The 23,848-nt window shown below is 36.4% G+C and overlaps 2 protein-coding genes across 2 annotated transcripts; both read right to left on the reverse strand.

Moving 5' to 3' along the window:
* Positions 1 to 11,463: 11,463 nt before the first annotated feature.
* On the reverse strand, positions 11,464 to 13,860 carry LOC116121451. The gene has a single exon (XM_031407409.1). The coding sequence runs from the start codon at positions 13,858 to 13,860 to the stop codon at positions 11,464 to 11,466; it is 2,397 nt and encodes a 798-aa protein (XP_031263269.1).
* Positions 13,861 to 17,150: 3,290 nt separating this feature from the next.
* On the reverse strand, positions 17,151 to 21,201 carry LOC116121452. Its single transcript, XM_031407410.1, has 4 exons — positions 20,984 to 21,201; positions 18,956 to 20,833; positions 18,097 to 18,247; positions 17,151 to 18,006 (listed from the first exon to the last, which is right to left on the reverse strand). Exons 1-4 carry the CDS (start codon positions 21,017 to 21,019, stop codon positions 17,312 to 17,314), a joined length of 2,760 nt encoding a protein of 919 aa, XP_031263270.1. The 5' UTR covers positions 21,020 to 21,201; the 3' UTR covers positions 17,151 to 17,311.
* Between the last annotated feature and the right edge of the window lie 2,647 nt (positions 21,202 to 23,848).

The following is a 23,848-nucleotide window of genomic DNA, read 5'->3' on the forward strand; positions in this document are numbered from 1 at the left end:
CCTTTAACATAGATTTGATTTTTATTCAAACTAACTTTGTTAATATCATTCCTAAAATTCGAATAAAATTCCTAGGCAACAACTAGATAGGGAAGTGAAGAATACTCAACTGATTTTAGCCATTGTCTATCAATCACAATGGACTAGATTTTTGGAAAGTCATCAAGTTGGACATGGGATTCGTACAAAATGGGTCTATGAACAATGAACTCATTAAACATGGATTCAGCAAAAGAAGTGTTAAAAATCAGACGTTTACCCAACTCCATTGGTTCAGTGGCAACAAACTTTGCCTTTTTCTTCTTCTGTTTTGGAGATTTGGATGTCTTCTTTGACAATTTGGTTTTGAGAGGAGAATTCTTCTTCTTGCGCTTAACCTTCTCAATCAATGGTTCGTCAGAGGATGGTTGCTCAGCAACGGGTGAGACAAAGGGTGACGGAGTCTTCTCAGAGGAGGACTTTGATGGATCAGGTTGGTCATCAATCTTACTCTCATTTGCCTTCTTCTTTGATTCTGTCGCATTCCTGATGTCAGCAATGAAAGCTTCTTGATGCTCCATAAACCACAAAGACACGAAGGCTAAGATGCACAAGATGAAAATCGCAGAGAATTTAGAGAAAATAAGCTTTGAGTGGCACAATATTGCTTCAAAGTGATGATAGACACGAAGTGGCAACCTTATAAAGAAAAACCCTAGAAAAAAATTGGGGTTTTAGCTTGAGCTGTCACATAAAAACAAGGTGGTCATAAGGTAACTTAGTGTGACCACATGAGAATAATATTAACAATTCGAACCAATTGAGCATAGTGTGCTAACTATCAAAACTTAGGTGGACACAGTGAATCAAGCAAGAATAAGGTGGTGACATTAAGGCTTTAAGTCAGTATAGTCAAAGGGTGATGCAAACAAATAGCAAGCACGACATAACACTGACTCTCAAGGTGGTGACATTGGCACAAAGGCAGCAGACCAAAACACTTAGTCAATTTTTTTTTTTTTTTTTTTTTTTGAAACAAAAATAAAATAAGACAAAGTAATCATGAGGTCAAATTCACAAATTCACAAGATTTAAAGGAGCAAGATATAAAGATCTGTGTGGAAAGCATTCAATTGATTTCACCAACTTGATAGAGATGCATAAGGAGAATCTCTACACAAAAAAATTCATCAACCAAAGCAGTCATTCCTTTAAACACACATGAGTAAGATAGCAAGCATTCTTTGTCATTTGTGTTGAAGTGTCCTCAAGGGGGGAAAATGACACATTAGTCAATTTGAAAACAAACAAACTCCCTTTTCCCTCATGCCTTTTTTCATTTATTTTTATTCTTTTAAGCATAAATTCAAACTTTTGAATTTCCTTTTCATTGCTATAGAATTGCATTGGGCAAAAATCTCTCAAAATTAACCAAGTGTAGCTTTTACACTTGCAAGGAGGTGACCCTCTAAATGGTAGATCTTCCAAGGACATAGGGGTCTCTACATCCTAGAAAATTACTCAAGCATGACTTTCACACTACAAGCGAGGTAGCTCTTTCACATGGTGACAAAAGTCAAGCAATATAAACTCAATAATGAAAGAAAGTCATTATACTTTGAGGAATGAAAAAATCAAGGTGGACATCACTCACAATGTACTTTTCACAAGATAGAAATTGTTCTCATGTTACAACACATATCAAGTACACTTGCAAATATAAAACAAGGAAATTTTTTCTCTTGAAATTTATTCAAAAAAAAGATAGAAACTTTATTCAAGTCGAATCAGTCAAATGGACTTCCTCAAATTCACAAATGTTTGAAAGCCCAATGCCTTTGTAAATAGGTCAACAAGTTAAAAGTTTGTGTTTACTTGTGCAAGTGTGATAACTCTCTCTTCAACTAAATCTCTAATAAAGTGATGCCTAATTTCAATATGCTTAGCCTAGAGTGTTGAACTGGATTCTTAGAGATATTGATTGCACTATTATTATCATAAAAACAATAACACATTCTTGATCAAATCCATAATCACACAACATTTGTTTGATCTACAAAACCTGTATACAGCAGCTTCTAGTAGCAATGTACTCTACCTCAGTAGTTGAGAGTGAAACGGAGTTCTACTTCTTGCTGTACCAAGTCACTAGGTTGTTGCCAAGATAGAAACACCCATAGATGTACTATTCCTATCATCCAAGCTTCCAACCCAATCTGCATCACTATAACCAACCAAGGTAGGATTAGTATCATATACAAACCACAATCCAAAGTCATATGTACCTGAGATATATTTCATGATTCTCTTCACAGCAGTTAGATGAAGTTCAATATGATTAGCTTGAAATCTAGCACAAACACCTACACTGAAACATAAGACAAGCCTACTTGCAATTAAATTACACCTACACACAAGCATATACTGGAGAAACTCCCTACTTTTTTTCATCAGGGTTATATTACACATTCCTGAAGAATGTTGAAGTCTATGCACTTATGAACTAAAAGTTCATTAATCCTAAACTTTTTAAGATTTAGCATGACTGTCTTGGTCACCCAGGATCTACTATGATGCGTAGAATCATAGAAAACTCACATGGTCACCCATTAAAGACCCTGTGTGCTTATCAGAAGCTGATGCAGAAGCTAAAATATCAAGCTAATTCAGAAAATTGTTACTTCAACAATTCAACTAGTTGACTGCAGTTCCGAAGTTGAAAAGTAAAATGTAGTTTAGAAAGAATCAACTGAAGCAGCAGATTTAGTTAAAGCTAGAGTATAGTTTAGTTAATTGAAGCAGAAATTTAGCTAAGAAAAATGCAGTTCAGAAGCTATTAATTGAAGTAGCAGTTCAGCTAAAAAAAATGTAGTTCATAAGCTATTAATTGAAGTAGAAGTTCAACTAAGAAAAATGCAATTCAGAAGCCTTTAATTGAAGCAGTAGTTCAGCTAAGAAAAATGTCGTTGATGGTCCGTATTGTGTGTGTCAATTTCACCATGAGTAGTTTATGCTGAGGTGTTGTTTTGATGATCAGTATTGTGTGTCAATTTCACCATGAGTAGTTTACGCTGAGATGTTGTTTTGATGATCAGTATTGTGTGTGTCAATTTCATCATTAGTAGTATATGCTGTGGTGTTGTTTTAAAAGTCATTCAGGCTGCTGACAAGAATAAACAGAGTTTTGACCCTTAGCTGTCAAAAACATAGCCAGGGAAATGAAGTTTGGTTTGAAGGGAAGTGTTGACCTTCAACCATATGAGGAATAGTTCAGTTTGAGGGGAAATGTTGACCTATAAAGGGTGAAGACTGCAATTCTGAAAAACACAAAGGATCACACAGTTATTTGTCAACACGATGTCGTTTTAAGTAGCTCATTCTTACAGATATCAATTGTACATTGTTTGAGCTCAAACGAGCTACTTTACTAATTCTAACTTATTCTCTCTTTCATATATAAGAGAGATCTTGGTTGTACTCACTTTCAACATCATTAATACAAATCAGTTGTCAATTTCATTTTTGCTTCCTTTAAAATCTTCACACTAAAACCACCTTAAGTTATTGGTTGATTCTTATAGTTTCAGCTAGTGAGTTGCATTTTCCCAGTTGAAAATTTCTTAGAAATTGAAATTTGTTTAAATATTAAGTTATTAGTTGATTCTTATAGTTTCATGTATGGTAGGGAAAATGAGTGTTGATTTTTTAAATAAAAAATTGGAGTACTCTCCATAAAATTAGACAAACCTCTGGAATGGTAGTGAAATTTATCCTAAAAAAGTTACAGTATATATAAGTACAACTCATCTTTGAGTACAAATAAATTGTGCAAATATCTTCATCCAACAACAATAAAGTACTCTATAATAACCATAATTTTATCATTTCACATTGTGCTCAACGATGATAAACCAAATTGTAAGATTCTTAATTAACAAATATTATTGTTTGATCAAACTCTTTGCTTATGGGACTGAAGTCATCAAAATAATAATTGGTTGTCTTATTTAAGATGTTTATTATTTATTTCGTATACTATAGTATTAAGGAGATCTTTGTATGCTAATTTTGTAGGAGTAAATTCTAAATAAAAATCTAAAATCACTTTCAGTTTGTTGAAATATCGTATTTGCAAAGATGACACGTTGATAGTTAATGTCGGTTGACACCATCTAAGGAGCCTACACTGGTGGAAAGGAAAAGGATAAAGCATGCTAATTTTTCATTGGTGACGATGTAATGTAATCAACATTTGTTGTCGCCTTTCATTCAACCAAGTAAACTTTAGACACGCACACATTTAATTAATTTGGAAAAAACTTTGATGTTGAAAAAATGTATATCTGTTCAATCCGTGTAAATTACGTCAATGTAAATAAACTATGATGTATGGTAGGGAAAATGAGTGTTGATATTTTAAATAAATGGCAGTCTGTAAACTGTCATTTAATATTTATCATGATGTACTACGATCGACATTTGATGTCGCTATTGATTCAACCAAATTGGAAAAATGGTTGGTGCCGAAAGCACGTGTGGCTGTTCAATGCGTGCAGGTTCCGTCAATGTGAATAAACTATAAGATTGCATGGCGCTAAGAAGATTACTTTAGTATCTAATAACCTTTTATTACTCATGTAATATGAGAAGTGATACAGGGGGTTATGTGATTACCGGCTCAGATGGTGGTATTTTAAAATTATCATGGTAATCCTATTTTTGTTCCAATTTTACCCTTAATAAAAATTCCAGACACAAATGCCCTCCTTTTGATTTCAAATAACAACTAACCCAACTTGTTGAATAATTTCTTTAACCTCATTAATTAATTATTTGGACAAAAATACCCTATATAATAATAATAATAATAATAATAACAACAACATCAACAACAAATATATATACTCTTATAAAGGGCATTTCAGTAAAAATAATATATAAATATTTTATAACTACGACCAACCAAATACATTAATTACTTGTACAGCCCACACGAACCAAACATAATAATAACAATTTATACCCATTTATCTTCAAAATTATATATCTCATTAATAATCCTATCTTTTTGGTAATTAAACATTGTCAGAACCAAACGCCCCCTAATCTATATCTATATATCTATATAAAGCTGAAGCATGCCCTTGGTTGATTGACATGTAGGATTCATTTTCTAGCTCTAGAATCGCTCCATCTTGACATGTTGGATGTATATTAATAACAATAATAACTCCACCTTGACATGTTGGATGTGTATTAATAACAATTATATAGGTGCATTGCATTGACACTTCAAATATCTAAATAAAAAGATATAAAGTTTGAAGTTAGTCTCTTCATATTCAATTTTCTAGCTCTAGAATTGTTCTATTTTGACATGTTGGATGTGTGGTTTAATGACCGCTACCTAGAATTGCTCCATATTAATAAGAATTATATAGGTGCATTGCATTGGCATTCCAAATATCTCTTCATATTCAGCTGCATTGGTATTCAAAAGGTTTAAATAAAAAGATATAAAGGGTTGTCTATTCAGTTGTGTATTACCACAATATATTAGGTGGTGTCAATAATACATTTGGTCTTCACGATTTTGTTAATTGAAGATTTTTTGTTGTTGTTGTTTATAGGTCATGTTAGTTAGTGTCAAAAATACGTCTGGTTTTCACGATTTTGTTAATTGATGATTTTTTGTTATTATTGTTTATAGGTTGATAAGAGCTTGAAAATACACATTTAGTTAGTGATCTATGGGGATTGCTTGTGGGAAATTAGGCTTAATTTGGTAAAGTTGTTTAATATTTTCATAATTATCTTTTACAGGATCACAGGTGTATATAAGTGTTTTTTAGGCTACTAGTGCTTAAATGTTATGCTCACATGAAGAATCATGTCAGCAACAGAATGAATGATGAGTAGAGACAAACGGATCAAGAGGTTTGAAGTAAAGAGAAGATTTTAGATTACGTTCCAGCTTGAGCATACCTCGGTCTTTTGAAAATATCTTGAGCTGTAGAACTCGGATTAAGACGATTCATGGACCTTTAGAAAATTGATTCAAAGGGCTACACTGTAAATAATTGATCTACCATATGCAACAGAAAACCAAAATTCAATCGATAAATCAATTACCTTTTTTGCATAGATCCGAGTATAGATTATACCGTTTACATGTTTATACACAAAAATCTGTATAAAGTAAATCCATTCAAGGATTAGAATACTTATGTATGTTTGGAGGCTCCTTCGAATATCTTTGATTTCAGACAGGAACACTGTTCACGGGTACTATTCACAGTCAACTGTTCACATGATTTTTCGCCAATCGATCCAAATTAGGATCGCACTGATAGAAGTCCACACGAAGATAATCCGCAAAACCCTTGATTATTTTGCTAGAACAATCAAGGGCTTCAAGAATCAAGAAAGAAGAACAAGAAAAGTTTGACATAATAAAACTGGAATAAGTGTTATATTAACTCTCACGGTGGTACAATATGATAGCAAAAAAACAGAATAAAGAACGTAATGAAAGATAAAGTTGCTAACAATTCGAGGAGTTAGCGGCCTCCCTCAGGTTCCCTTTTTACAAAATATATCTCCCTTTTTAGCGACCTCCCCATTTAATACACGTGAGAGTTTCCCAGGTAACCACCCTACAAGCCACGTGTACTTATTCCTACTAATTCCCCTGGCCTCTGTCACACTCTTCTCATGCCTTTGAGTCATGCTCTCTCACGTCTCCTTGCCTCTGATAGCTTTTAGTAAGGGGTGCCTATCATTCTTCTTGATATACCAGTGTCTTGAACATCAGCTAGAACAGCAGCAGCTTGGGCAACCTCTTCACAATCATGCGCAGTAGTTTTGTCAGCTTCTTCTAGACCAGTTGCAGTAGTTTGGTCAGCCTCTTCTTGATTAGTTGCAGCAGTTCGATTAGCCTCTTCTTGATTAGTTGCAGCCTTAGTTACATCTTTTTTACATCAGTTTGTGGTTCCTTCGAAACTAGATCAGTAGACGAAGGTGCAACTGTTGTGGATGACAGCAAGTCAACCTGGATCTCTTACCATATCTTTCAAAACATCCACTCTTGCATGAAAAATGAGTGAATTTGTGCCATTTGATCAGAGGCTGAATGAATTTCTTATCCATTGCTGTCAAGACCTTGCAAAAGTGCAAAAATTTTGGACTGGCCAGAGTTAGCTTTGCCAGAGGTAGCATTTGACGATGAAGGAACATCCTAAGCATGGGTTATGGTTGAAGATTTGAAAGTCTTGGCTATAATGAACCTGATTTTCAAGTGGGTATCATCTGGCTACTTCATAGGTGATAGGATTCTAATATCCTATGAATCAGGAAGGGAAAGGTGGCAATGGTTTTGATGTTAGTGTAATTAGCGCCCCAAATCAATCTGCTTCTTATTTGTTATCCCATGAATCAACTGGCCTTTTTAAGCCTCACAAATGAGTTGTGAAGCGATGGAGACCAGTTGGTCAACGTTATCTTGAAAAGAATCTTATAAAAAGGGTTCAGCACATTAGATGGATGTGGCCAGTCTCAGGCCATTTCATTACAGACCCACCACTAAGGTCTATGACTAATTGGTTAAGATGCTCAGAACTTATGGTCAAATCATCAGGATTCTCTGCGAGAGTAGATTCAAAAAGACCTAATCACTTCACTGTAAAATATATCCAATGCCCTTTAACATAGATTTATTTTTATTCAAACTAACTTTGTTAATATCTCCTAAAATCTAATAAAATTCCTAGGCAACAACTAGATAGGGAAGTGAAGAATACTCAACTGATTTTAGCCATTGTCTATCAATCAACTGGACTAGATTTTTGGAAAGTCATCAAGTTGGACATGGGATTCGTACAAAATGGGTCTATAACAATGAACTCATTAAACATGGATTCAGCAAAAGAAGTGTTAAAATCAGACGTTTACCCCTCCATTGGTTCAGTGGCAACAAACTTGCCTTTTTTCTTCTCTGTTTTGGAGATTTGGATGTCTTCTTTGACATATTTGGTTTTGAGAGGAGAATTCTTCTCTTGCGCTTAACCTTCTCAATCAATGGTTCGTCAGAGGATGTTGCTCACAACGGTGAGACAAAGTGACGGAGTCTTCTCAGAGGAGGACTTTGATGGATCAGGTTGTCATCAATCTTACTCTCATTTGCCTTCTTCTTTGATTCTGTCGCATTCCTAATGTCAGCAATGAAAGCTTCTTGATGCTCCATAACCACAAAGACACGAAGGCTAAGATGCACAAGATGAAAATCGCAGAGAATTTAGAGAAAATAAGCTTTGAGTGGCACAATATTGCTTCAAAGTGATGATAGACACGAAGTGGCACCTTATAAAGAAAACCCTAGAAAAAAATTGGGGTTTTGCTTGAGCTGTCACATAAAACAAGGTGGTCATAAGGTAACTTAGTGTGACCACATAGAATAATATTACATTCGAACCCATTGAGCATAGTGTGCTAACTATCAAAACTTAGGTGGACACAGTGAATCAAGCAAGAATAGGTGGTGACATAAGGCTTTAAGTCAGTATAGTCAAAGGGTGATGCAACAAATAGCAAGCACACATAACACTGACTCTCAAGTGGTGACATTGGCACAAAGGCAGCAGACCAAACACTTAGTCAATTTTTTTTTTTTTTTTTTTTTTGAAACAAAATAAAATAAGACAAAGTAATCGAGGTCAAATTCACAAATTCACAAGATTTAAGGAGCAAGATATAAAGATCTGGTGTGAAAGCATTCAATTGATTTCACCAACTTGATAGAGATGCATAAGGAGAATCTCTACACAAAAAAATTCATCACCACAGCGTCATTCCTTTAAACACACATGAGTAAGATAGCAAGCATTCTTTGTCATTTGTGTTAAGTGTCCTCAAGGGGGGAAAATGACACATTAGTCAATTTGAAAACAAACAAACTCCCTTTTCCCTCATGCCTTTTTTCATTTATTTTTATTCTTTTAAGCATAAATTCAAACTTTGAATTTCCTTTTCATTGCTATAGATTGCATTGGGCAAAAATCTCTCAAAATTAACCAAGTTAGCTTTTACACTTGCAAGAGGTGACCCTCTAAATGGTAGATCTTCCAAGGACATAGGGGTCTCTACATCCTAGAAAATACTCAAGCATGACTTTCACACTACAAGCGAGGTAGCTCTTTCCCATGGTGACAAAAGTCAAGCAATAAAACTCAATAATGAAAGAAATCATTTACTTTGAGGAATGAAAAAATCAAGGTGGACATCACTCACAATGTACTTTTCACAAGATAGAAATTGTCCATGTTACAACACATATCAAGTACACTTGCAATAAAAACAAGGAAATTTTTTCTCTTGAAATTTATTCAAAAAAAGATAGAAACTTTTTCAAGTCGAATCAGTCAAATGGACTTCCTCAAATTCACAAATGTTTGAAAGCCCAATGCCTTTGTAATAGGTCAACAGTTAAAAGTTTGTGTTTACTTGTGCAAGTGTGATAACTCTCTCTTCAACTAAATCTCTAATAAAGTGATGCCTAATTTCAATATGCTTAGCCTAGAGTGTTGAACTGGATTCTTAGGATATTGATTGCACTATTATATCAAAAAACAATAACACATTCTTGATCAAATCCATAATCACACAACATTTGTTTGATCTACAAAACCTGTATACAGCAGCTTCTAGTAGCAATGTACTCTACCCAGTAGTTGAGATTGACGGAGTTCACTCTTGCTGTACCAAGTCACTAGGTTTGTTGCCAGATAGAAACACCCTAGATGTACTATTCCTATCACCAAGCTTCCAACCCAATCTGCATCACTATAACCAACCAAGGAGGATTAGTATCATATACAAACCACAATCCAAAGTCATATGTACCTGAGATATATTTCAGGATTCTCTTCACAGCAGTTAGATGAAGTTCAATATGATTAGCTTGAATCTAGCACAAACACCTACACTGAAACATAAGACAAGCCTACTTGCAATTAAATTACACCTACACACAAGCATATCTGAGAAACTCCCTACTTTTTTTCATCAGTTATATTACACATTCCTAAGAGTTTGAAGTCTATGCACTTATGAACTAATCATTAATCCAACTTTTTAAGATTTAGCATGACTGTCTTGGTCCCCCAGGATCTACTATGTGCGTAGAATCATAGAAAACTCACATGGTCACCCATTAAAGACCCTGTGTGCTTATCAGAAGCTGATGCAGAAGCTAAAATATCAAGCTAATTCAGAAAATTGTTACTCAACAATTCAATAGTTGACTGCAGTTCCGATTTGAAAAGTAAAATGTAGTTTAGAAAGAATCAACTGAAGCAGCAGATTTAGTTAAAGCTAGAGTATATTTTTAGTTTAATTGAAGCAGAAATTAGCTAAGAAAAATGCAGTTCAGAAGCATATTAATTGAAGTACAGTTCAGCTAAAAAAAATGTAGTTCATAAGCTATTAATTGAAGTAGAAGTTCAACTAAGAAAATGCATTCAGAAGCCTTTAATTGAAGCAGTATTTCAGCTAAGAATGTCGTTGATGGTCCGTATTGTGTGGTCAATTTCACCATGAGTAGTTTATGCTGAGTGTTGTTTTGATCGTATTGTGTGTCAATTTCACCATGAGTAGTTTACGCTGAGTGTTGTTTTGATGATCATTATTGTGTGTGCAATTTTCATCATTAGTATATATGCTGTGGTGTTGTTTAAAAGTCATTCAGGCTGCTGCAGAATAAACAGAGTTTTGACCCTAGCTGTCAAAAACATAGCCAGGGAAATGAAGTTTGGTTTGAAGGAAGTGTTGACCTTCAACCAATGAGGAATAGTTCAGTTTGAGGAAATGTTGACCTATAAGTGGAAGACTGCAATTCTAAAAACACAAAGGATCCACAGTTATTTCAACACGATGTCGTTTAATTAGTCATCCTTACAGATATCATTGTACATTGTTTGAGCTCAAACGAGCTACTTTACTAATTCTAACTTATTCTCTCTTTCATATATAAGAGAGATCTTGGTTGTACTCACTTCAACATCATTAATACAAATCAGTTGTCAATTTCATTTTTGCTTCCTTTAATCTTCACACTAAAACCACCTTAAGTTTTGGTTGATTCTTATAGTTTCAGCTAGTGGTTGCATTTTCCCAGTTGAAAATTTCTTAGAAATTGAAATTTGTTTAAATATAAGTTAGTAGTTGATTCTTATAGTTTCATGTATGGTAGGGAAAATGAGTGTTGATTTTTTAAATAAAAAATTGGAGTACTCTCCATAAAATTAGACAAACCTCTGGAATGGTAGTGAATTTATCCTAAAAAAGTTACAGTATATTAAGTACAACTCATCTTTGAGTACAAATAATTGTGCAAATACTTCATCCAACAACATAAGTACTCTATAATAACCATAATTTTATCATTTCACATTGTGCTCAACGATGATAACCAAATTGTAAGATTCTTAATTACACAATTATTGTTTGATCAAACTCTTTGCTTGGCTGATGTTCCTGCAGGATCTTAAAGGCCTGGGTAAGGTGAAGGATATGGGTGTTCATGTCCGGACTGTAAATTAGGATGTCATCAAAGAAAACTAGTACAAATTTCCTGAGGAAGGGTTTTAAAATGGTGTTCATAAGTGCTTGGAAGGTGGATGGGGCGTTGGTAAGGCCGAAAGGCATAACTAGGAACTCGTAGTGGCCCTCATGTGTCCTAAAGGCTGTTTTGGGTATGTCTTTATCATTGACTCTAATTTGGTGATACCCTGACTTTAGGTCAAGTTTGGAAAAGGTGGTTGCTCCGTTTAGTTCATCTAGCAGCTCATCAATGGTAGGGATGGGAAATTTGTCGGGTATGGTGATGGAATTCAGTGTTCTGTAGTCGACACAGAACCTCCAGCTACCGTCTTTTTTCTTTACCAACAATACGGGACTGGCAAAAGGGCTGGTACTGGGTTGAATTATTCCTGCCACTAACATTTCTCCTACTAGCTTCTCAATCTCATTCTTCTGGTAGTACGGGTACCTATAGGGTCTAATGTTGGGAGGTTTAGATCCTTCCTTAAGTACTATAGCATGATCAGTCTCCCTTTTTGGAGGTATCCCGGATGGTTGATCAAACAAGGCTGCAAATTCTTCCAACACAATAGCCACCCTAGGGTCCAGCGGTTCCTCCCTCACATCTAATTTATTTTCAATAGAACAGAACTCAACCAAATAGCCCATACCTGTTGTTTGTACCGATCTAAGCATGGCCTTGAGAGATACGACTGTTTTTACCAGAGAGGGGTCCCCTTGCAACATGACGCGTTTGCCCTCAACCTCGAACGCCATGGTCAGATTCCTCCAGTTCGCACACACATCACCCAGGGAACTCAACCATGATACTCCTAGCACCACATCTGCCCCACCCAAATCAAACGGAAAAAAATCCTGGACAACCTTCACCCCCTGTATTTGCATGTTTACGCCTCTACAGATTCCTTCTCCCCGAACGGTAACTCCGTTACCTACCATCACTCCGAATGCCTTCTTACCTTCCACGGGAATCCCCAATTTTTGCACCAATTCGTGGGCTATAAAGTTATGCGACGCTCCACTATCGACCAACACAATCACTGATTCCCTTCCCAACTGACCTCGAATTTTCAGTGTCTTGTCTGAGGTGATACCCACTATGGAATTCATTAAGAGAGCTACGGGATTACCTTCGAGAACAGGTTCTTCTTTGCTGTCTGGTGTAGGATCTCCATCATCAGGTTCATCATCTTCCCACGCAAGCAAAATCTGTAGGGACTTACTTTTGCAACGATGATTAGGCCCAAACTTCTCATCGCATCTAAAACACAGTCCTCTCTCTCGTTTTACTTGGATTTCAGCCTCCGTTAGCCGCCGAAAATGGTCCCCTCGGAACCCCACCGCCGGAGATTCCGTTGATCTTTCTCGTCGGTCAAAACTGCGACTGGGTGTGTGTTGGCCCAAATCGCGATTGAAAGAGGGGTGCGTCAGATCTGAATTTCGATTCAGATTTGTTCCCCACGCAGGTCGAAAAAAATTTTGGGTTTGGGGCTCTGGACTTGGGCTGACCCGAGAGTAAAACTCCCCTTTTAAACCTTGACTTTTGCCCATTTTTCCCCGGGCCCTTTCTAAAACCCAGTTCTTTTCCTCCACTCTATAGGCCAGATCCATTACCTCATTCAGCTGGTTGGGCTTACTCAGGCGTAGCTCTGCCTTGATTTCCTCCTTCAATCCATTGATAAAACTGCCCACCAACACTTCTTCTCCTACCTCTGTCAGTGGAGCTGAGTAAGCTTCAAATTGTTCCCTATACTCTGTCACGGTTCCCTCCTGCTTTAACGCAATCAAGGCCTCACAGGCAGATCCTTTTAACGACGGTCGGAAACGTTCAATCAAGGCAGATTTGAAATCTGTCCAATTTTTTACTGGCATCCGGGTGTCCATCCACTGATACCAATTCAAGGCCCGTCCCTCCATACAGACTGTAGCTGCCTCCACTTTTTCCTCCTCAGCATATCTGTTAATGGCAAAATATCTATCAGCCCTAAATGTCCATCCATATGGGTCTTCTCCATTAAAGTAGGGTAAGTCCATCTTCTTAATCTTCTTATCTTTTTTGTCACTTTCCCCATCAGTGATTTTGTCACCTTCTCCGTCAGATTTTTCCACTTCCGTCATCTTACTTTTCCCACTACTATGACTAGCCTCTTTTTCATCCTTGATTCTCATCCACTCCTTGAGCTCCAGGAGGTAGTCTTTGAGTTTACCCATGTCTTCCTTCAAACTCATCAGATCACCTCTCACCGTTCCCATTTCCTTCTCCATTCCTTCCATTCGATTTTCCATTTTCGATTTAACCATTCCCCAACGATCCTCGCTCTGATACCAATTTGATGCAAACCTCAAACTCCCACAGTTCACAACTCCAGTAAATCACAATCCAATAATCTCAACAAAGAATACAGATAATGAAACTGGATAATAAGTGTTTATATTAACTCATTCACGGTGGTACAATATCGATAACGCAAAATAAACAGAATTAAGAACGTAATGATAGATAAAGTTGCTAACAATTCGAGGAGTTAGCGGCCTCCCTCAGGTTCCCTTTTTATCAAAATATATTCTCCCTTTTTAGCAGACCTTCCCCATTTATATACACGTGAGAGTTTCCCAAGGTAACCAACCCTACAAGCCACGTGTACTTATTCCTAACTAATTCCCCTGGCTTCTGGTCACACTCTTCTCATGCCTTTGAGTCATGCGCTCCTCACGTCTCCTCTGCCTCTGATAGCTTTTAGTAAGGGGTGGCCTATCAATCTGCAAGTCACTAGATGTATTGTCTGTCCTCTTAACTGTAGTGGAGAACCATAAATTCCACATGAGCTTTCAGGTTAACTAGCTCCTTTTGAGTTGATTCAGTTTCTGACACCTACTACCAGTACTATCTTTTTTTTATCCACTTGAGATTTGTCCATGGAGTGAGATATATATGTATCTTTTCTTGCTTCTTGGAACTAACATTTCCATAATTGATGTTAAAACTCGAGGGAATTCCTTCTATGCATTGGGTTATCGAATCGAAAATTGGGTATGCCATTGTTCCAACAAATAGAGCCAAATTATGGTTTCTCACGATTAGGCCATTAGGGGGCATAAAATTATTTACTTACAGACAAGTTCTATCAATTAAATATTTATTCTTCATAAATTGATCCTCTGCTTGTCAGGTTTTATGACATTTTCTTACTTTGGGCATAATTTAATGATATTCATTTTTGAAAGATCAATATTTGCATATGGTGAAATTCATAAAATTTCCAAAAGTAGTGAGGACCAAAAAAATAAGAATCTGTTTCTTAATTTATGAAAGAAAGGATGTGTCTATTCATTTTTAGGACCTGAGCATTCCAGTCCAGACTCCACTTATTTAATAAGCATAAGCTTATGGAGAAAATTGTATAATATAAAATGAGTCACGAGATCCCTGACCTCCTTGAGTTAAGAGTTACAATAGCAATTTTTTTGGCGGTAGTTGCTTTTACCTCTTTACCACCCGCTTTAAAAATGTGCCTTTAATTCTGTTTCACGTTTTTTAGAATATATAATATTACATATATAACATTTTTCATACAATATGACATACAAAAAAAAAAAATGATTAATTAATTTTAAATTAAAAATAAACTTTCACTTAAGCATCTTTTATCATATCATATTGTATAAAAATATTGTATGTATAGTATTACTCTTTTAGAACAAGTCACGAGATCTCATTCTTTTCACTTTTATCAGATTAATTGTTCATAAAGTTCAACTAAGAGAAGACATACAAAATTTTATATACATATATCATATAATCATAATCATAGTTAAGGATAATATATACAAGGACACGTAATGTAATGAGCTCTATAATTAGAAGAGAGCTTGCCTAATAAAATACAATTATATTATTTCTGTACGAGGAAACAAGGCAAACAGTTTTCCAAAGAAGAATAAAGTAGGATTAAATCATCACCATCCAAAACTCAAATTCAATCAGCTTGTGCAAATTTGATGAGCATTTAAGGCATGAGTTTTTTTTTTTTTTGTTTTGTTTTTTCAAGTCTTGAGAATCCATGTCTACTTAAGATGATTAGAAAAATGATTTCTTTTATCAGCACGCTCCTCCTAGCTCCTTTAATTTATTTCCCATCTCCTCCTAGCTCCTTTAAATTTTTTTCCCACGTCCTCTCTCCATCATGCTTCTTTATTAGGTGGGTATGGGTCAAACATCTAAAGAATTAAGGCAATACTGCAAAATGGAATTCTTATTATTAAAATTTAAAGCTTGTCCACGACGTAAATGTTTCTACTTTATAGCAATGGCAGCCCATGTGTGAAGAGAGGGAATTGTTTAACATGATGACAAGTTTCAAGATACGTCACTCCGATTCAACCAACCAACTATATAATAAATTAGAATGTAACTAATTGTATTGTGCCACGGTCGCTAGAGGTCAGTTAACATCACAACTAATATTCTTGAATATGGACCAGGACCGGTACCGGGCAATCGAGTGAATCTATTGGCCACACATATCCGAAAAAAAATGATAGAGTTACCAAAAAGTATACACCGAATGACGTAACAAAATCCTGACTGTTAATTAATATTAACTTATAATGAATCAACGGTAAGGATTTTGTTACGTCATTCGGTGTACAAATTTGATGTACACCCGTCGATAACTGTAGCATTACTCTATCCGAAAATGTGAGATTTTTTGTTTCCATCCATGTCTTACTATCCCCATCAACAATTATGGTTACTCCATTACTCAAAAGAGCTGCCCACTCTTTTTTATAAGGGAAAAGAAAGAATGAGATTACAATCTGAATCGCCTTGATGCTAAAGTGTTGATAATTTTGGGTGAGATTCTTGCGCAGTAACTAAGTATAGAAAGGCCTGGCAAAGTGGCAATAACATTACGAGAATAATAAAAGCTGTGCCTCAAACATCGTGAAAAGCTATTGAACGAGGGGAGCCAGTAGAGGAAGATAAGGGACGCCTCTTTTCCTTATTGAATTAAAACAAAATCTGAAAAAAATTGAAATCGTGCTGTCCTCGACCCCATATCTATTAAAGTGCTTCATCTGAAAACAAATAATAGGTTCAATAAAAAAAGATTAAACAAAAGTATATTCACCTTAATTAAGTTAGTGCAGCTTCTTTATTTTTTCCCAGCTGAAGTGAAGCCGAACCAATCACTTCTATTAAATGTTGTGTAAGTGGGTCAAGTCACCGATTCATGCATTCAATTATGAACCGAGGAATATAGAAGATAAGAACATCTCAACCCTTTACAGCCAAAATTCTCATCAATAATATGTAAAACCCAGAACTTTGTGTTTTAACTGATATTGTTTGACACATAATTAGCCCATCATCATCTCCCATTTCAGTAGGAATACATAAACAACTAAGAACTGACATTTCCACTGGAACAAACACGGAGCATAAGCACCAATTAATCCTAATCACTCAATTTCTGATCAAGGGGACAGTTACAACCAATGCTAAAATAACAACGATTAAACTATTTATATGTAACGTGATAATTGATGATAATGTTAGATAAATGCTGTTTGATGATAATGTTAAATAAATACTGATTGATTTAAACAAATATGGCAGGTAGGAGTAGTAGGCGAAGTAGGACCATCATTGTTGAAAATAAAATACATGAATTCACCCATCATTTAGACAAAGAGTTACAAAAAAAATAGACAAAAAGAAAAGCCTCATAACACACTACCTGTCTGTCAGATCTACCACAGCCTCATCCACAAGCTCTTCCCACAAATTCAACTCAATCTCCTTTCCCAAATTATCTATTTCTATTCTCATTTGCTCACCCCACCCTTTCCCTACAACCTCCTTTCTCACCACCTTCTCTACCACCAGGCTGTTGCCGTCCCCACCTTCACCACTAAACCACTCCTTCATCCAACCCCACACATGGTCCACCAGCATGGGTGATCCACTCTCTACCAGGGTGTTTTGAGCCCCACTACACGACACAGCCCTACTGCTCCTGTCTGACTCTGATCCATAACCTGTTATTTCAACCAATGCTGTATTCACACAGTCAAATACAAGCTTACGGTTTGATCTCCGTTGTCTTCGCTTTGCCTCGTGCACTGGCTCCTTCTCATTCAGGCTTGCATATTTGTCTCTCAATGATGGGTCCAATGGGCTTTCAGGCGAATGCCATCTGGCAAAAAATGTTTCAGATTGCATCTCACCATCCAGACCAGCTGCTGATAAGAGGGTTTGTACAAAGAACAGCCAGTCCTGCTCTTCCTCAGCCCCTGAGCCTGATGACGGATTCAGTGGATAGGGAGTGGCCGTCTCTGCACAAGAATCATCCCATGACAAGGTCCGGGCAATTGATTCTATAGGTGGTGATTTGTCAATTAAATTAGGCTTAAGAGGCACCACTGTTCCTGTTACCAATAACAAAAGAAAAGTTAGTGGGATAAGATATACAAGAATGATACAAACGAAACTTTCAGTAAAACTTTTTGGGAATATACCTCGGTGGTCTGGCTTGCTATTACCAGAAGACTCAGGAAATGTATTGTCATCCTCTTCAAATGGTGGCTCCAAAACTGAGATTGGACTTGGCTGGTCCTGATTCTCACTAACGTTCCCACGCATCAAAGGTTTGGATACAGACAACACCGCCTGCAAAATGACAAGACATTTCTTGATAAGTAATCAAATCACAAGATTCCAAGGGTTCAAAATTCAACTACAGATAAAATCATTTATGAAGTCATTGTGCACAGCCAACCCAAAAGCATGCATTCATTTTAACCATAGCTGATTCAATTTGAAGAACTTTGTGCTGAACACAAAGCAGCATGACCTAATAGGTTCATCATGAAAATGCTTCATCTTGTAAAGGCCAACTATCGCAACAAATAAAATTTGACGCAACTTATTCCATATATAACAATGACATCTGACATTGTTAGTTTAACAATAACAGACGTATTGCACCATTGAAAAGCATATTCCAAATTTCTGTGTTTACTTTTTCTTTGAAAAGCACACCCTTTCACATATCTTCAGCTTAAGAGGAAAAGGTAAAGACATGCATAGGCGTGTCCCAATCCGGTATGAATGAAATCATAAACATATGGTTGGAGGCAACAGATGGAAGCACAGAAGTTGCTGTTCACAAGAACCAATGGTATTATATGGTCAAAATACCACACAACTTCTATGTCTGCCAATACCGCTAAAATAAAAAGCTGACCAAACAATAAAAATAAAACAATTGGAGCCAACTTGTCTTACTATGCTTAACAACTGAAAGTTACAAGTAATCACCAACTACAAGCATATAAGACGAAATTATGAACAAACAATGAAAGATAATAAGCCTACCTCCCGAGAAGCTATGCTGCTCATGTCAGTTAAATCTGGAGAAGAAGTTTTGCTTGATGGATGCAGACCAGGAGAACACTCTCCAAGGCCATTAGTGTTAACACATTGAGATGTATCATTGCTAACCATTCCAGGAATATGTCCAATTGACCCTGGTGCTTCAGCAGTGACAGACTGAAATTCTTCTCCAGATTGTGATGCACCGGATTTTTCTTTAGTAGATTTTTTATTCCTTGAGAAAAATAAGCTCGAAACTCTCCCTTTTAGAAATGATTTTCCGCTCTTTGTCTTTGTCAGTTCCTTAGGAACTTGCTTTTGGCCAGCCTCAGGATCAGCCACTTCAACATTGAGCCTGGCACCATACACTGCGGAAGATACAGGAACAGATTTTGATCTCATAAGATTTTTAGGAGACTCACACATACCTTCTTCTTTATTCAAATTACTAGTTAAGCATGAAGTTGAGCCCCTCGGTTCTTGTTGATTCTTAATAACCTCCTCCTCGGATCTCACTGACTTCTTTGTATCAGAAAGAGCAAGCATCTCCCCCAATGTACTTGAGCTTCTCCGGACATGTCTCTGCTCCTGAGAGTTCCCATTCAACGCCATCATGGCCCATCTTTCAGAAAGTCGTTTCTTTGCCTCTCTGCATACTGATGACTCTGGAGAACATGATGCACGGCTGAAGGAGGAAGAAGAATATGGGCTACCAAACCTATTGATGTAATCCCATGAATGCCTAGAAGTTGGTGACATGGCTTCTGAATCACTTATATGTCCTGCTGCATACTCATTTTCTGATTTGTTAAATGAACTCTCATCACCGACATAGCCATTGGAAAACACAGAAGAAAGTAAAGTCTCATCCCTTCGGTGACCCATCAGAGTTTCACGCATCTTCCTTGTGATCTCCTCTGCCACTTCTCTTGATTCTTGCACCTCGTCATCTTCAGGTTCCTCATACAAGTCTTCACCATGTGATATTCTTGAGGGTGAGGAAGGCAAGGAAACTACAGCCTTGACTTCATGAGTCTTCCCAGGGCTAGGCTTCAATACCACTATTCTTGTAGATTGAGCAGGATGTTCATTAACTTTATGATTAGCATAAAGTGGAGAGTATCCAGGACTATTGCTTTCCCATCCAGTCGCTTGAACCACTTGGGCTGGCTTATTGGATTGTTTATCAATCAAGTTTCCTGATCCTGTAAATTTTTCATTATCAACCATCTTTGACGGTCTAAGAACAGTGATTCTTTTAGTCTCAGGAGGTGGTGCAATTGACTGCAAATCATACAGATGCTGAGAGAATAAGGAATTTGGTTCTTGAAGAAACCTAAGGAATAAATCTTTATTGGAACTTAAAACTTCCAATGCGTCCTGGAACTCCTTGGACTGGCGAAGTTTTTCGTCTGTGGCTAGACGTTTCGCTTCCATGAACTTTTGACGAACAAGAGCCATCTTTTTCTCACTTATAGTTTCATTATACCTTCCCTTCTGCATTGAATTATCTCTCGAATAACTTGCCTGTTGAGACTGCTGCCAGATTTCATACACATCCTTGCAATCATTCTGTTCTTGAAACCGATGAACTTCACTAGGCACTCTATTGTCTAGAAATCCATGATCTTGCTCCCAACATTCCAATGGTATCACCGAATGACTTGGAGAATGTCGCGAATAACCTTTTGAATGACTTCTTTGAGCAGCTGAACTAGGCTGATGTTGTGGAAGGGGATCGAGACCCATCAACTTGGCAACCACATTGGGCGGGTTATGCTTAGACACTACTTCTTTTGACATTTCTTGGGCTATAAGTGTTTTCATGGGTGTACCATTAGCTTTCTTGTTTGATGAAGTTCTCCTAAACTCAGAGACAACCTGCACACCGAATGAAATGCAACACAGATCAGGACAGTTTAGTATATTATATAATAATGCAAGTGTGAGCAAAACAGACAAGCTGTGCTTGGAATCTGCTTTCTCACAGTCATATAATTACAATTACCAAGAAGTAATCCTCAAACTTACCAGCTTATCCTCTATCTGATCTGCAAAAGGTGACATCCTAGCCACATCCGACCGACTTCTTGAGAGTGAAGCACCTGCCAATCAACCACCTCCATGTCAATAACATCTTGGATCAATATAATAATTTAAGAATGTACAACAAATTATACCATGAGATAAATAACAACCATGATGACCAAACGGGATAAAAATTGTCGAAAAGACAAGATTTTTTATGGGAAATATAATTTTGTAATCTCTCTGGTGGAGAAGCTATAAAGAGGTGGGTAAAGAAAAAGAGAGCAAATTAACTATCTGCATCAGGAGTCAGTGCGTAAAACGTAAGTAATATAAGCTTGATCCAAAATTATAAGCAAGAAGGAAAAACAATCAGAAGAAAGCTGAATTCTCTAATGTAATTCAAGTTATTTAAAAAGTTCTCTGACATGTTCAAGAGAAGTGAAAAAGAAAGAAATAAAAAAATTAAAAGTTCAGTAGTTGTATTTGGAAAATGGCATATAACATATTCTGAAAATAATACATAATCTAAAAGGGTTAAACAAAACGATTCATANACTAACTTTGTTAATATCATTCCTAAAATTCGAATAAAATTCCTAGGCAACAACTAGATAGGGAAGTGAAGAATACTCAACTGATTTTAGCCATTGTCTATCAATCACAATGGACTAGATTTTTGGAAAGTCATCAAGTTGGACATGGGATTCGTACAAAATGGGTCTATGAACAATGAACTCATTAAACATGGATTCAGCAAAAGAAGTGTTAAAAATCAGACGTTTACCCAACTCCATTGGTTCAGTGGCAACAAACTTTGCCTTTTTCTTCTTCTGTTTTGGAGATTTGGATGTCTTCTTTGACAATTTGGTTTTGAGAGGAGAATTCTTCTTCTTGCGCTTAACCTTCTCAATCAATGGTTCGTCAGAGGATGGTTGCTCAGCAACGGGTGAGACAAAGGGTGACGGAGTCTTCTCAGAGGAGGACTTTGATGGATCAGGTTGGTCATCAATCTTACTCTCATTTGCCTTCTTCTTTGATTCTGTCGCATTCCTGATGTCAGCAATGAAAGCTTCTTGATGCTCCATAAACCACAAAGACACGAAGGCTAAGATGCACAAGATGAAAATCGCAGAGAATTTAGAGAAAATAAGCTTTGAGTGGCACAATATTGCTTCAAAGTGATGATAGACACGAAGTGGCAACCTTATAAAGAAAAACCCTAGAAAAAAATTGGGGTTTTAGCTTGAGCTGTCACATAAAAACAAGGTGGTCATAAGGTAACTTAGTGTGACCACATGAGAATAATATTAACAATTCGAACCAATTGAGCATAGTGTGCTAACTATCAAAACTTAGGTGGACACAGTGAATCAAGCAAGAATAAGGTGGTGACATTAAGGCTTTAAGTCAGTATAGTCAAAGGGTGATGCAAACAAATAGCAAGCACGACATAACACTGACTCTCAAGGTGGTGACATTGGCACAAAGGCAGCAGACCAAAACACTTAGTCAATTTTTTTTTTTTTTTTTTTTTTTGAAACAAAAATAAAATAAGACAAAGTAATCATGAGGTCAAATTCACAAATTCACAAGATTTAAAGGAGCAAGATATAAAGATCTGTGTGGAAAGCATTCAATTGATTTCACCAACTTGATAGAGATGCATAAGGAGAATCTCTACACAAAAAAATTCATCAACCAAAGCAGTCATTCCTTTAAACACACATGAGTAAGATAGCAAGCATTCTTTGTCATTTGTGTTGAAGTGTCCTCAAGGGGGGAAAATGACACATTAGTCAATTTGAAAACAAACAAACTCCCTTTTCCCTCATGCCTTTTTTCATTTATTTTTATTCTTTTAAGCATAAATTCAAACTTTTGAATTTCCTTTTCATTGCTATAGAATTGCATTGGGCAAAAATCTCTCAAAATTAACCAAGTGTAGCTTTTACACTTGCAAGGAGGTGACCCTCTAAATGGTAGATCTTCCAAGGACATAGGGGTCTCTACATCCTAGAAAATTACTCAAGCATGACTTTCACACTACAAGCGAGGTAGCTCTTTCACATGGTGACAAAAGTCAAGCAATATAAACTCAATAATGAAAGAAAGTCATTATACTTTGAGGAATGAAAAAATCAAGGTGGACATCACTCACAATGTACTTTTCACAAGATAGAAATTGTTCTCATGTTACAACACATATCAAGTACACTTGCAAATATAAAACAAGGAAATTTTTTCTCTTGAAATTTATTCAAAAAAAAGATAGAAACTTTATTCAAGTCGAATCAGTCAAATGGACTTCCTCAAATTCACAAATGTTTGAAAGCCCAATGCCTTTGTAAATAGGTCAACAAGTTAAAAGTTTGTGTTTACTTGTGCAAGTGTGATAACTCTCTCTTCAACTAAATCTCTAATAAAGTGATGCCTAATTTCAATATGCTTAGCCTAGAGTGTTGAACTGGATTCTTAGAGATATTGATTGCACTATTATTATCATAAAAACAATAACACATTCTTGATCAAATCCATAATCACACAACATTTGTTTGATCTACAAAACCTGTATACAGCAGCTTCTAGTAGCAATGTACTCTACCTCAGTAGTTGAGAGTGAAACGGAGTTCTACTTCTTGCTGTACCAAGTCACTAGGTTGTTGCCAAGATAGAAACACCCATAGATGTACTATTCCTATCATCCAAGCTTCCAACCCAATCTGCATCACTATAACCAACCAAGGTAGGATTAGTATCATATACAAACCACAATCCAAAGTCATATGTACCTGAGATATATTTCATGATTCTCTTCACAGCAGTTAGATGAAGTTCAATATGATTAGCTTGAAATCTAGCACAAAC

This window comes from Pistacia vera, unplaced genomic scaffold (genome assembly GCF_008641045.1).
Source record: "Pistacia vera cultivar Batoury unplaced genomic scaffold, PisVer_v2 Contig984, whole genome shotgun sequence".
In the NCBI taxonomy this organism is placed as follows: Eukaryota; Viridiplantae; Streptophyta; class Magnoliopsida; order Sapindales; family Anacardiaceae; genus Pistacia; species Pistacia vera.

Coding starts and splice junctions, on each gene's coding strand:
- LOC116121452 (XM_031407410.1), bottom strand. CDS start 21,019: ATGTCACCTTTTGCAGATCAGATAGAGGATAAGCTG. Junction 20,834..20,983: donor ATCAGATAGAGGATAAGCTG/GTAAGTTTGAGG, acceptor TTCGGTGTGCAG/GTTGTCTCTGAGTTTAGGAG. Junction 18,007..18,096: donor TAGCAAGCCAGACCACCGAG/GTATATTCCCAA, acceptor TATTGGTAACAG/GAACAGTGGTGCCTCTTAAG.
- LOC116121451 (XM_031407409.1), bottom strand. CDS start 13,860: ATGGAAAATCGAATGGAAGGAATGGAGAAGGAAATGGGAACGGTGAGA.